At 39.0% G+C, this 15450-nt stretch overlaps 1 protein-coding gene across 1 annotated transcript in view; it reads right to left on the reverse strand.

The window, feature by feature from the left end:
• LOC111154265 (docking protein 6) overlaps positions 1-15450 on the reverse strand; it is a 373118-nt gene that overhangs the window by 157338 nt on the left and 200330 nt on the right. The window contains exon 4 of the mRNA XM_022513774.1: positions 10785-10904. Coding sequence (XP_022369482.1) covers positions 10785-10904 — 120 coding nt within the window. The remainder of the gene's footprint in view (positions 1-10784; positions 10905-15450) is intronic.

Genomic DNA, 15450 nt, shown 5'->3' on the forward strand with positions numbered 1-15450 from the left:
ATGCCACAACCCTGAGATCATGAACCGAGCTGGAATTGAGAGATGGATGCTTACTGACTGAGTCACCCAGGTGCCCCAATAATTTTAATTTCTTAAAATTAAGATACAGGGCTCTTTAGATTTTTCTATTTTTTCTTGAGTCAGTTTGGGTAATTTGAATCTTTAGTAAATGGTACAAAATTAGATTATTCTTTTTTTTTTTTAAGGATTTTACTGGGGTACCTGGGTGGCTCAGTGGGTTAAAGCTTCTGCCTTTGGCTCAGGTCATGGTCTCAGGGTCCTGGGATTGAGCCCCACATCGGGCTCTCCACTCAGCGGGAAGCCTGTTTCTCCCTCCCTCTCCCTGCCTGCCTCTCTGTCTACTTGTGATCTCTGTCAAATAAATAAATGAAATATCAAAAAAAAAAAAAGATTTTATTTATTTGAGAAACAGAGTAAGAAAGAGCATGAGAGGGGAGAAGGTCAGTAGGAGAAGTGAACTCCCCATGGAGCTGTGAGCCTAATCTGGGACTCGATCCTGGGAGTCCAGGATTATGACCCAAACCAAAGGCAGTTACTTAACCAATTGAGCCACCCAGGTGCCCTAAAATTAGATTATTTTTAAAAATTAGATTATTTCTAACCCAACATGATTGTTGGGTTTATCTTAATAAAGTTATCTTAATAAAAAAAGTTATCTTAATAAAATAACTTTTTAAAATTTATTATCAATTTACAGTCAAATTATTAATGCTTTACTTATATTATTTTATTTTGTATGGTTCTTAATCATTTCCTTTATTATTTTAAAATTATTTTTATCCAGTGAAGTTAAAAGGTTTAAATTATATATTAGATTTTTCTTATGAATGCTATAATCAGAGATAATATTATAAATGTTTTTCCTTGTGGCAGGTGGAAATTAAAAACTTTTGCCACAACACTTTCCCCTCAAATTTTAACATTTGTTGTAACCTGGGCACTGGGAAAGATACTGTTGCTATTGGAATTTTAAACTGTGCTCAAAGAAAAATGTAGAGCGTTATAAAATATATTAGAAAAATGAAAAGCTGAAAATTAATGACCATCCATTTCAAGAGATTTGAAAAAGAACCTACAAGGGCTCCTGGGTGGCTCAGTGGGTTAAAGCCTCTGCCTTCGGCTCAGGTCATGATCCCAGAGTCCTGGGATCGAGCCCCCCATAGGGCTCTCTGCTCAGCGGGGAACCTGCTTCCCTTCCTCTCTCTCTGCCTGCCTCTCCGCCTACTTGTGATCTCTGTCTGTCAAATACATAAATAAAATCTTTAAAAATAAAAAGAAAAAAGAAAAAAAAACCTGAAATTAAACTCCAAACTGTGAAGCAACTCACCATATTGAATGAGAACAGAAATTAGTAGAATTTAAAACAGAATTAAGAGAAGTCTAACAAATAGGTAAATATCTGATGATGCTGATTAAGAAAAAAAATCCACACATAACCCATATGCAGTACAAAGGGGCTATCATTACAATGTGAACGGGTATTAAGATAATACAACGATGTTGTATTTGGTCATTCTGAAATGACCAAATCCTAAAATCACTGGTAGATTTTATGAAGCTAATTATAATTGAGTTTATTACCCCAAGTTTTCAAATGTTTGTGCATGTTAGGTTCACTGAAGTTGTTAAAATATGGACAGCTGGCCCTGAATCCTAGAGATGTTTTGTTTGTGGGTATGAGTGCAGGCCCAGGATTTACTTGCTTAGCACACGCCTGATGTGAATGTGATGGTGACGTACACCTGTGTCCCAGATACATACTGACTTTCCTGCCAGGCCCTGTGCTACCTGGTTCCTGTGCGGGGCTTTACTTAATCCTCATAACAATCCTGTGAGAAACAAGCTGTCATGATCATTCTCAAGAGTCAGAAGCTGACATTTAGAGAACGTCTGTCACTTGCTCATGACCCCAGAGCTGAGAATTAGAACAGAACTTGATGATACACTTTGTCTGGCAACTTCTGTTGATCAGGTTCTATGCTGGACTTCTATGCTCTGGGCTACTTTATTTTATTGTGGCAGGAAAAAAAAAATGGTTCATGAAAACTTGGCTATGTCAAAAAGTAAAATTTCATTATTATATATTGAATTCATTTAAGGTTTTCTTTCCTTTTTTGTATGTTTGTGTTTGTTTTCTACCAAAAGAAGTCTTATTTAACCCAATCTGTGATCAAGTTCAATCTTGGATCTTCTTCTCTTTTCATCTTAGGCTGAACTGATATAATCACATGAGTCAACAGAGGAAATGGGAGTTCTCTTATCTGGTTTGTATGTATCCACTTTCCTGTGAAGTTATATATCTTCTTTCCTGGATGTATCGACTTCTGCTCCCAGGTAATGTCTGGAGTCCAAGGTAGGCACATAGATACTCGGGCACGCCTTCTAGGCCACATTGTTATTTTGAGACAGTTGAGGCTCTCTTTGTCTTCTTACGCCTCTCTGGCACTCCTGACATCTCCCCACTATTCTTCCCCTGCTTATCATCCAACCCAATATGGAGAATCAAATTCTAGTATTTGCTTTTGAAGAAATCACCAGTTTATATGAGGAGATTTAAATATGTCTCTCTGTGAACCCAAACTCCCATGGAAAGGGGAAGGGCAAGGCATCTACTTCTTACTCTCCAGAAAACTTACTTGCAAAGTCTCTCTTTTCTTTTGGTCTGGGGCTGGGAGATACCAGTAATTCTGGATTCAACATTCTCCCCTCAAAAGCTTTTACTTTCACATGACTCCAAATGCTTTTGAAATCTGCCTCTTTGTTCTCACTGTGTTTGTACAGGGACTTTTTCCAGGGCAAAGGAAATAGAGCAGGTCCTTTGGTGTTTCAAGCTAGTTCTTCCAGGATGCATCTCACTTTGCAACGACATGGTTACAGTCTGACAAACGGATCATTTTGATTTGTCAATGTGGTAGGTACTTAAAGCATTTTTGACTTCCCTGAAGCACCTATTGTAAAAAAAAGGCAGAAATATATATGGTATTGACCTTTATTCCATTATAATGCACGTTGAAGACCACCATATGGGGAAAGTGATAGTTTTAACCAGGTGTGTTAATTATATGCAGTGTCAATATCCATCAGACAGTGAAATTAAAGCAATGCAACACAAAGCTAGGCAGAGAGCATAGCCTATTCAAGACTTTGTGTTGCATTCATGAACGTTATCTGATTCTTGATGGGGTGGCTATTCCATCACCTTCACCTTTCAATTTTCCCTATAGATGATCACCTCTTTGGCTATACTGGCATTTTCAGAGGTACTTCATGGAAGGTAAGTTCCAAAGGGTATGAATAAGTGTTATGTGTAGAAAGAGACAACATAGAAAACTGAGTTTGGAAATGTTTCATAATACAAACTTAAACAAGGTCTTTACTATAAGACACCTCAATAACCTTACTCTATTAATGTACGTTGTGACCATTATACAGAGTTAGTATTAGTTTCCTAGAGCTGCTATAACAAAGTACCATTAAGTGGTGGCTTTAAACAACACAAATTTAATATCTCATAGTTCTAGAGGTTAAAAATTGGAAATCGAGGCCTTGGTATGGCCATGACCTCTCAGAAAGCTCTAGGGGGAGAATCCATCTCGCTTCATCTAGCTACTGGTGTTTTCTGGCAATCTTCAGTCTTCCTTGGCTTGTAGATGCATCACTGGAGTCACATGCCATCTTCCTGCTGTGTGTCTTCAAATCATCTTTCCTCTGTGTCCAAATTTCCCCTTTTTATAAGGATATATTATAGGTCATATTGAATTAGCATTCATTCTAATGACCTCATTTAAACCTGGTTATCTTTATAAAGACCCTATTCCCAATAAGGTCACATTCTGAAGCCCTGAGGGCTAGAACTCCAATTTATCTTATTATGGGGAGGGGACAATTCAACAAATAACAGTGTTCTAAAGTATTAAATTCAATCTACTGATAACCTCATTCAGAGAGCATTTAGTAGTAGTAATAGTAGTAGAATATCCTGGAACTCATTTTTGGAAATAGTAGAGTATGTGGATGGCATTTCAGAAGCTCAAACACAGGTATATGTAAGTTCTTTTCCCATGCAAAAGTTAGTTTTGCTCAGGGTTATTCTATGGACAAAAAAATAAACTTGGAAAACTTTTCATTACTGATTATAAAGAATGTATATAAGAGTGAATATGATTTACCCCAGGTCATTTTTGAAAAATTGGGGAAAAGATCCTTAAAATAGGTAGATGTTTATTGTTACTGCTGCCATTTTTTGGTCATTAACTGGTCATTTTCCATTTGAGTACAGTTCTGCAAGTATTAGCTTTAACTACTGATGGGTATTAAGAATTCAGACTTGCCTTATTGAAAAAGCCTGGTTGGGGGAGTAAAAAATAATTTTAAAAAAGAAGGTAGGCTGTTCTAATTTGAATTGATCATCTGTATGCACAGCATTTTCCTTTTATTTTTATTTTAGCATGCACTTATTACACCTCAGACGGTAGACTGGATCATTTTTTTCTCAATTCTTCATTTCCTCTCCATATTAGATCATAAGTTCCAACTTATGTCATGACCTCCCACGTAGCGTGTCCTGCCAGCCTCCTGACTTTGGGTTTGGCCATAGGATTTGCTTTGACCAATGGAATATCAGTGGACATGACACACACAGAGGCTTAATTTGTGCTGCAAGTTTGGGCTTGCTTGCTTTTCCTCCTGTTTTTTGTTTTGAGGACATGCCTTGGGGAGTCATTAGTGTAAGGGGGGTAAGAGACATAATGGAAAAGACATGGATACCTATACAGTTTGGGGCCAGTCTCATCAGTACCCAGCCTAAGTCAGGAGAATCCTGGGCAACCCATCTGTGTGTGAATGATGGTAAAGTTCTGTGTTATTGAGATTTGTGTGATAAATAACACAGTATTATTTTAAAACACAATGATCTTGGCTCTTCCCACAGTTTGGCGATTGTGGCCATTGCTGTTATGAAGCAGCAATGCCCTTCAACAGAAAAATGGATAAAGAAGATATGGTCCATATATATAATGGAATATTATGCCTCCATCAGAAAGGATGAATACCCAACTTTTGTATCAACATGGATGGGACTGGAGGAGATTATGCTGAGTGAAATAAGTCAAGCAGAGAGAGTCAATTATCATATGGTTTCACTTACTTGTGGAGCGTAAGGAATAACATGGAGGACAATAGGAGACGGAAAGGAAAACTGAATTGGGGGAAATCAGAGGTAGAGATGAACCATGAGAGACTGTGGACTCTGAGAAACAACCTGAGGGTTTTGGAGGGGAGAGAGGTGGGGGGTTAGGTGAGCCTGGTGGTGGGTATTAAGGAGGGCACATACTGCATGGGGCCCTGGGTGTGGTGCATAAACAGTGAATCTTGGAACACTAAAAAAATAAAATTAAATTAAAAAACCCCCACAATGATCTATGCACCTTGTTTACCGGTTTGTCTCCCTCACTACTTCTTGAGCTTCTTGAAAGTAATGACCATATTTTATATAATTCTACATTTTCTCAGCCTACTTCTTGCATATCATAGCCTCAAAAATGTTTGATGGGTGAATACTGAATGAGTGAATGACATACAAGACAATCTGAGTGGAATGTAAGAAGTATGGTTATTATGGAAACCCAGGTAAATAATTTAGAAAAAACACTGGAATACTGCTTTGGTTCTGGAGGAAGGTTATATACATTCTTAGGCTAGAAGTAAAAACTTGTACCAATTCTAGTCTATTCATAAGCAGGGACACTAGTTTCTAGATAAAACCAAACCTTCAGATCTGACCTTACAGTAACCAGAGGGCAAAGTCTGAGGTCACTTTTCCATTTTGATGCAAATGGAAATCTCTTTCATCAATAGCAATCTGGACACATCCTCTGAGTCCACTTCCAACAACTGTAGGAATTTCCTACAAGTGCATTCCTTCTTGGTAATGATGCTTACTTCTGCCTCTAATGATTAACGAGTAAACTTTGTTTTCTAAAATTGCTGTTATGTAAAATGAATCCTTTATAAATGACCATTAATGAGCACCATACATTCTAAGGTTAGTGTAGTTCAGTATCTTAAATATTATGGAAAGATGTGAAGATTCTAGAAGTTATAAGAATTTAAAGTTCAAATGTGGACTTAATATGCACTTTCTTGTGGCAGTGTTATCTGAGGTCCAAGAGTAAGTTTGTATGTGTCTTTGTGTGTGTTTATTTTTCCCTATATTATGTGGGATTCTGAGTCGATATGAAAGCAGCTGACAGCACTAGGTAAAGATGATTATAGTGAAGAATTTAATCGATAACCATTTTTATCTCAGCAACACACATTACACCTTTAAAAATTATTTGCACAAATGTTTATTCTTAGCTGGTCTCTATAAATAAGACTGAGCTCTGTGAAGAGTCAGAAAAACATTAGAGGAGAAGGAGCAATTCCAAATGTCAAAAAAAAAAAAAAAGTGCTGTGGTCAAGCATCAGCACTGAGTCTTTCCTGGAAGATATGATACCACAAGATCATCGCAAGCCACAGCAATGTCATTTCTCACATCAATTCTGCAGGCATATGGAACTCGTCTCTTGGGAGAAATTTCAAATTAAAGCCAAGCACACCATTGATAACATAGTAAAATGATGTTTCTGATGAAGAATACATTATAAAATTTAATACTAAAATACCTTAGGAAAAAAACCTGAATCTGTAATGAGAAATCTTTCATATCTGTACATATTAGTGACTTCAAACATGTACTAGGAAGTGAAGAATTTTATTTATTTTAGGAATGTTATACCTGAAAAGTGTGGGGTAGTGATTGAAAGACATGAAAGGACAGTTTTAAAAAATAATGTTATTTTTGAAAGAGTGATTAGCTAGCTAAAAAAATAAGTACTTTCCCTACACATCGTAAAATGAACAGGTGTACTGTTTTAGGAACAGGTGTGTCTCTAAAGCAATCATGGGGCCCACGGGTGTGGGCTGAAGTTGGTCAAAGACCATTGCTAGTCTATATCATGAAAACCACTGGTATTTATTTCAAGGGGACCCTAAAATGGAATTATCGTATCTATAAGAGAAGTGTGTTGATTAACAAGTGAGAAAATCCGGGTATGCCAATAACTAGTTTGGTCAGTCTGTGTGTGTTTCTCTCCCAGGAAGTATGTATATGCGTTGCGTGTGTGTGTTGGAATTTTTGAGCTAGTAATAATAGAACGTGTAGTCTTGATATTCTGTCAAGATATATCTTTTCATGTTCTCCTACAGTATGAATGACTGTTTTAAAGTTTTATCTAGCCTTCAACGGGACAAGAACAGAGGAAAGATGTTATTACCTGAACTCAAGGCACTTTAAAGAAAGTGTACGCAGATTTGAAGAGTGTGGAGCAATGGGTCTGTCTATGGCCTTGGGCCTCAGAGAGAAATTCACCAAGTGGAGGGTGATTTCTAAGGAAAGGAGACCCTTTCATTGACAAAGTTTCCTTTTAATGTTGAACGCTAGTCTCAGTGATCATATGTGTGTGGTGTGTGTGTGTGTGTGTGTGTGTGTGTGTGTGTGTTGAAGTAAGATTGCTGATCTCCTAACAAAGTATTAGGGGTTCATTTAAAAGAACCAAAGGTTACCTTCTCTAATTAAATAATCGCTCATGAATTTCTAAAATGTATTTTTAAAAGAACATATATCTCTTTGTATGAAGTTGGGACTATTAAGCAAAATAAAGCTAAGAAACCATTTATGGCATTGACTGTTAAGATCATTTTAGATTCTCTAGTATACACAGGAATTATTTTGGACTTCTTCATTTTTACTTGTGCTTAAAAATACTTGTGTCTTTTTTTTAAATCGAATTATGCTTGAGAGTTAGTCTTTATTTTCCATCACCTCACTAAACCATCATGAGTTAATTTTCACTCGTTAGGAAACAAATCAGGAGAGATTTAGTGACTTTTCTGAGCTATGTAAGGGGTATATCACGCATTCAGACAGTGGCCTGGAAAGTTCACTTGGCAGCCCATATGTGCCTGTACTATATATCTCAGCAAATTATTCTGACATTATTATGAAACTAAAAATAAACTCCTAATAAACCAAAGAAGTACATTATCCATTAGTCCTGATGGAAAACATATACAGTCTCAAATCTTTTTTTTTTTTTTTTTAAGATTTTACATATTTATTTGAGAGAGAGAGAGTGAGAGTGAGAGAGCGAACAAGCATGAGTGTGGGGTGGGGGGGGGGGAGTAAACTCCCCGCTGAGCAGGAAGCCCAACAGGGGGCTCGATGGGATCATGACCTGAGCCCAAGGCAGACGCTTAACTGACTGAGCCACCCAGGCGCCCCATACAACCCCAAATCTTTAAAAGCATACAATGCACACTAAATGAGCCACACAATGATGCTCCCACCCACAGGCCTAATTTATTCCTTTTCTTCATATTTCCTTTATGAGATGCTTTATGAATGTTTATCAGGAAGAGTTTCTTCCCTCCTTTTCTGAAACGGTGGGTGAGCACATGCCCTGAGCATCACGGCCGTAGATGTTCTGTATGTAGGCCAAGCTCGCAGGAAACAGCGCAGAGAGATGAAATACATCCAGGAGAGTGTGGGAGAGAACTGGAAGATGAAACGGAAGCTGGAAGAAGAGTTGCAGAAATGCCTCCGTGACTTTCTGGAAGCTGCCGTCGGCAAAGGTGGTGTGCCCACATGTGTTCGCGGCCAATTAACAGGGAAAACTTGTTTTTTGCAGGTTAGGAACAAACCAAAAAATAGTTCTTTTTAACGGGCTACAAAGACAGTGATGGCTGTTAGCACATTCTTAGTCATAACAAATAATGATCACCAAGGGCTATCCTGGTACATTTTTACCTGTGGTGTCTAATTTATAAGTCACAGGTAATTCCATAATTTCTTTTTAATAGTTAGTGGCAAGCTTCATCAGTGTCTCTCAACCTTTTAAAAAACACTGGCCATCAAAAATTAGCAACACTAAAAAGTTTCTATTAGCACACTCTTAGGTCTTCTAGTGATGATTATAATTATGTTAAAAAATGAAGAAAAAGGAGCTCATCACATTACTCTGATTTCATAATTTAGAGGTGCTAGTCAAGAATACCCAGAATTTCAGAAATGCCTCTTAATTTAGAGAAGAGTATCGTAAGCAAACTGTGTATCACATAAGCCTTAATTTTATTATACCCTCTGACGTTTCATCCTTGCATACTTGTATTATGGTATGGACTGAATTGTGCCTCCCTGAAATTCATGAATTCATCCCTGAAGTTGAAGCTCTAACTTCTGAGGTGATCTGGAGATGGAATCTTTGGGAGTAATTAAGTTTTGATGTGAGGTGGGCCCCCCAAAGTGGGATTAGTGCCCATATAAGAAAAGACATGAGGAAGATTTTTCTCCCTCTCTTCCTCCCTCTCTCTCTCTCAGCCATGTGGGGACACAGTGAGAAGATGGTTGGTCTGCAAGTCAAAAAGAGGATCTCATTGGAAACCGACCCTTAATCTTTGATTTCTAGCCTCCAGATTTGTAAGAAATTAATTCTTGTTGTTGAGGTCACCCAATCTATGGTAATTTGCTCTGGTAGCCTGAGCTAAGACATGGTATTAGCCAAATTCCCTAAAATTTTTTGATAAGTAACATGATAAACCAGTTTGTTAATTTAGACTCTGAATCTACAACAACTCTCAAAGAAGATGTAGAAATGTTGTATATTCAAAAACTCATTATCTGTTGAGTTAACTTATCAGTCATTTATCTAAATATTTTAATATTTTATTTTATTTTTTCAGTGTTCCAAGATTCATTGTTTATGCACCACACCCAATGCTCCATGCAATACGTGCCCTCCTTAATACCCACCACCAGGCTCACCCAACCTCCCATCCCCTCCCCTCCAAAACCCTCAGTTTGTTTCTCAGAGTCTACAGTCTCTCATGGTTCATCTCCCCCTCTGATTTCCACAGAAATCAGTTGCTTTCTTATACATTAACAATGAAAATATAGAAAGGGAAATTTGAGAATTGATTCCATTTACTATAGCACCAAGAATCATAAGATACCTGGGAATAAATCTAACCAAAGAGGTAAAGATCTGTACTCGAGGAACTACAGAACACTCATGAAAGAAATTGAACAAGACACAAAAAGATGGAAAACCATTCCATGCTCACAGATTGGAAGAATAAACATTGTTAAAATATCTATACTGTCCAAAGCAATCTATACTTTCAATGCCATCCTGATCAAAATTCCACCGGGATTTTTCAAAGAGCTGGAACAAAAAATCCTAAAGTTTGTATGGAACCAGAAGAGACCCTGAATTGCTAAGGAAATGTTGAAAAAGAAAAACAAAACTGGGCGCATCACGTTGCCTGATTTCAAGCTTTACTACACAGCTGTGATCACCAAGACAGCATGGTACTGGCACAAAAACAGACACACAGACCAGTGGAGCAGCGTAGAGAGCCCAGATATGGACCCGCAACTCTGTCGTCAAATAATCTTCGACAAACCAAGAAAAAAATATCCAGTGGAAATCAGTCATTTATTTAGATATATCCCAATGTCACAGAGCAAGAAGTCAGGACACCTGGGTCGTACCTTGGGATTTTCTCCCGGTTGCTATCCAACCTTGGGAAAGCCTCTTCATAGCTCAGATGGATTAGCTAATTTCTTCTAAAAATGATTGTTTTGAAACATTCCCAAGGCCCTTCCAGTCTCAAAGTTCTACTATTAGTGCACTTTAAATAATGGAAGGCAACTCACACTCACCATTTTGTTCTCGCTGTACACCTGCCGCCAGAAGATCGGGCTCGCCAAGGCTGATGTCATTGAGGCGGGTCCCCAGACACTCCATGCAGAGGTGTTTGCACCACTCCTCAGCCTCCAGCTCTGCAAATGAGCACACACCACCAAAGTCAGGCAGTGCTGTGAGGAACGACACAGGAAGATAACTTCCTGAACCATTTTCTTAGGTAGGTGGTAAGAGTTAAAAATCTACCTGAAGAAAACAAATAAACCCATAGTTTGGCTCTTAGGGACATTGCTGCTATGAACACTGGGGTGCAGGTGCCCCTTCGGATCATTACATTTCTATCTTTGGGGTAAATACCTAGCAGTGGAGATGGCCGAGATGTCCATCTACAGGTGGCCCATATGTACAATGGAATACTACTCAGCCATCAGAAAGGGTGAATACTTACCATTTACATCGATGTGGATGGAACTGGAGGGTATAATGCTGAGTGAAATAAGTCAATCAGAGACAGGAAATTATCATATGGTTTCACTGGCATGTGGAATATAAGAAACAGAGCAGAGGGTCATAGGGGAAGGGAGGGGAAACTGAATGGGAAGTCATCAGAGAGGGAGAAAAACCACGAGAGGGTTGCTGGAGGGGAGGTGCGTGGGGGATGGGGTAATTGGGTGATCGGAATTAAGGAGGGCACGTGATGTAATGAGCACTGGGTGTTATACACAACTGATAAATTACTGCACACTATATCTGAAACAAATAATGTACTATTAGTTGGCTACTTGAATTCAAATAATTTTTTTAAAAAAGAACACAAAAAAGCCTATATTGGAGAAGTGAAAAAAATCCCCACAATTATTTCCCAAGGGTTGACATTATAACATTTGTAAAAGTGATCTTAAGATATTCCAATGCATTTTATATTATTTACAAATAATAGTCTGAGAATATTGTTTACTATTTAGTATATCTTAGATCAATTTAATTTTTGGAGGGCAAGTACTCAGAAAAATTAATTAAATATAAAATAAAAATATGTAAATGAATACTCGAGAAATATCAGTCTAAGATAAATGAGCAAATGCTTTCCTGAATGCGACTTAGATCTGTGTGCGTCGAAGCTCTGCTCCTTCATTCTGAACTGCAATGAGTCAAAGATCAGCACGAGAATGTGGTAACCTCTCTTCTGTAAACATCGAAAATGGCCCTCTTTAAAAAAAAATTGGAGTAGGATATTCAAAGTAATTTTCCCTTTTAGAAAACTCCAGTTACCTAAGATATTGGTTATCTTCCAACTTCTTTATATTCGCAAGTTTATTCTTTGCTTGAAACATTAGAACATCTTACACCTACACAAAATCTTATAGTATCTCACACTTCCACAAACATAAGCGAATTTGATTCTTATATAAGCCCTGTGTGGGTGAGGTGGGTAAGCAGTGTCACACGTGGGTCCCCTATCACTGGTCAGCACCAAGACGGGAATTGCAGCCCAGATCCTGTAGATATTATAATATGAAGAATCTGAAAAAGGGTATGAGGTTGACAATTTGGGGCCAAGCCCCAAAACTGCTGTCCAGAATTTGGATGAGAACTTTCCATTGACACCTGCCCAGAGAAATTTCTGACTTTTCCACGTAGCATAAATTTGTACTCGGAGAGTCTAATATAGATTTCCTTCAAATCTCTTGTTACTCTCCGCGGATGACATTTCAACCTTTGCCTTGGCATTTTAAACTGCCCATAAAAAGTTATCTGTGACAGGTTTTCTTGACTCCAGGGGTTTGAATACCAACTGCTCTGCTCCACGGTCGACACCAGCAAACCTGGGTAATGTTTTCTTCCTGGGCTCAGTCACACTATCTTAGCATCAAAACTAGGTTTGATCAATGAGATGTCAAGCCAAATTTGTCATTTATTTCTAGTTTTATCAAGACCATAAAATACTGTTAGAAAAAAAAGAAAAAGAGCACTTAGTCCTCTACAGGGTACTAGTCTAATGAAAACAGTAGTTCCCATGCTCGAGGCATGAAAGGTGTTTCTTTACGTAATGTGCAGTTCCCATATTTCATGACACAGCCTCTCAGTGGTTCTAGACACACCATCCACCTGGGGCTGGGAGGAAGTAGGTTCTCATTGAGCCTGGCCTCCTGCTCAGGTGGAATCAGAGCCTAGGTCTGGCTACTTTGGCCTTTCCTTGGGAATCTAGAAAAGAATCCTTTCCAATTACAAGGCCACTAATACACAGACGGGGCACTGGCTGGGGCTCACAGTTTTCCACGGAAAATCTTCTCTAGTGAGGGAATGCCAGCCCTCCTGAGAAAATTTTACAGGAGCAGTGGCAGCATTGTATTGAAAATTATTTTCATCAGATAGAGGAGTTTTGATTTATAAGATTTATAAAAGTTTGGAAAGCTTTTCCAACAACAAATCAAAATCTCAAGCCAATTTCCATGCCGTGTCTCTAGACATCCTTGATGTTTCTGTGAAGGGAGATAATATGACTGCATTTTTCCTTTTTCACATTTTTTATGTCTTGAATATTTCTCAAGACCGCACAACTTTAAACCATCAGGAAAATCATATGCAATTAACATCTCCTCTGCATGACTCGACCTGATAGTATTTCTGATACTCCATAGATAGAGCTGAGAGTACCTAGGATGCTGCTTGGGGTCAGAATAAAAATGTGAAATATGACAGACACCTGTGGTCCAGCGTTCCCTTGAAATACGAAGTCAGTGCATGCCCAGAAGTTGCAGAAACATGGCACTCATTTCTATTAATTCTTTTGTCCTAGGATTCAATAAGACACAGAAAATAACCATCCAGTAAAGGGATTCTCTGAGGCTAGAGAGAATCTCACGCTCTCAGAGAGAACTCAATGGGGCATTTGCGTAAGAACTAGGGAGTCTCCTGTGGCCGAAATGAGGAGTGTTCCTGGGCTTTTTACGGGCAGGTAAAAATGTCTTTTATATCAAATCCTAAGAATCGCAATACTTCAGTTTTTAATAGTGCAGTAGCATGTAGGAATAGAAGTAGCAAAAGTGATAAAAGTAGAGGATATATATTCACATGAAAGAAAACTGTAAACAATTTCCGAAAGAGAGAGAGAAACAGAGAGAGGGAGAAATCCTGGCAATTTAGTACCAGAAGTTCATTCCTCTTCTAAGAAAGACTGAACCATGAAATCGCTATAAACAAGGCACTGTTCTGTGCTAGGAGGTTATATGAAAAACAGTGTCTGTTGTCTGCAGCGTTCGGCTCGTGGGGTGGGCAGGTGCGTTCAGGACGCAGTGCCCTGCAGGGCTACGGGCTTGGCTCGGAGGCACCGGGAGCTGTGGCAAAGGCCGAGCAGCTTGGGAGGAATGTGATCAGGGACGAGCTGGACAAGCAGAAAGAAGGGGACGGGATGTGTACATGTCAGAGTGTGAGTGTGCGAGTGTGTGTGTGTCCGTGAGTGTGTGGCAGTATATGTGTGAATGCGTGTGTTTGCTAGTGAGGAGGTATTAGTGTGTGTGAGTCTGTGACAGCGTGAATACAAGTGTGTGTGTTTTAGTGTGTGCGGGTACTTGTGACAGTGTGTATGAACGCGCCAGTGTAGGAGTGAGGGTGTCTGCTTGTGAGAACGTGCGAGGCTATGTGTGGGTGTGGGAATGTGTGTGAGTGTGCTAGAGGAACGACGCTGGACTGAGGAGGCGGCCAGGGACCAAGGCGGAAAGGCATCTCCTGGGATCTTATGAGCATCCCGGGCAGCCCGGAGTTCGCGCAGCAGACTCTGACAAACAGCGCTGTCCCTTCTCTTCACAGTGCGGGAGTGCCCCCCAGATGCACGGGTTCCGTCCCCCAAACACGGCTGCAACCAGCTGATCGTCCTCTGATACAGATCAGGAGGTCACAGTAGCCGAACACACGTCACGACGCCCACGTCACTCACGTCCCCGCATCTTACCACGGGGCATTTTCTCATCTCCCCTCATCACAAGAAGGGCGGGTACTGCACAAGGTATCTTGAGAGACACCACATTCACGTAACTTTCATTAGAGTATAATTGTTTATTTTAGTATTGTTGTTGTTAATCTCTTACTGTGCCTAATTTGTAAATAAAACCTTCTCATGAGTATGTGTGTATAGGAAAAAAACACAGTCTAATAGGGTTTGGTTCTATCCCTGGTTTCAGGCATCCACTGGTGTCTTCGACTGTACTGTCCAGGGAAAAGGGCGGAGCTGTGGTACCACTGAGTTCAATGAGATCAGCCCCAAGCCTTTATCTCACAAGCACTAAGCTTTGTAATCTGCATACTTGATTGAATAGTTTTGTTCCAAATAACCTGAATTTGTTTAGGTATTATATAATAATTTGTTTTTTTTTTTTAAACCTGTTTTTGATAGTCACCTTTCAAATAATTATACCTATGCTTTTTATTTGTTCTTTCTTAGGAACACTATGTATTGAAGTCCTTTAATCTTTTATGGTATGTTCATTTATTTTGTCCCATTATTACTTAACTAGTGTTTATCTCTGAATTACCTTCGATCTTTTACTTTCTCTATTTTATTTTTGCAGAACAGAGGAGATTAAATACAAATGCAATCATCCAAACCCATTGCACTTTAAGATGTTTATTTCCCACAGACTTGGTGCCTTTTGTCTTTCATTTTATCTTTCAAACTTGTACCTA

This window comes from Enhydra lutris, unplaced genomic scaffold, assembly GCF_002288905.1.
Source record: "Enhydra lutris kenyoni isolate GAN:26980312 unplaced genomic scaffold, ASM228890v2 scaffoldscaffold36, whole genome shotgun sequence".
NCBI lineage: Eukaryota > Metazoa > Chordata > Mammalia > Carnivora > Mustelidae > Enhydra > Enhydra lutris.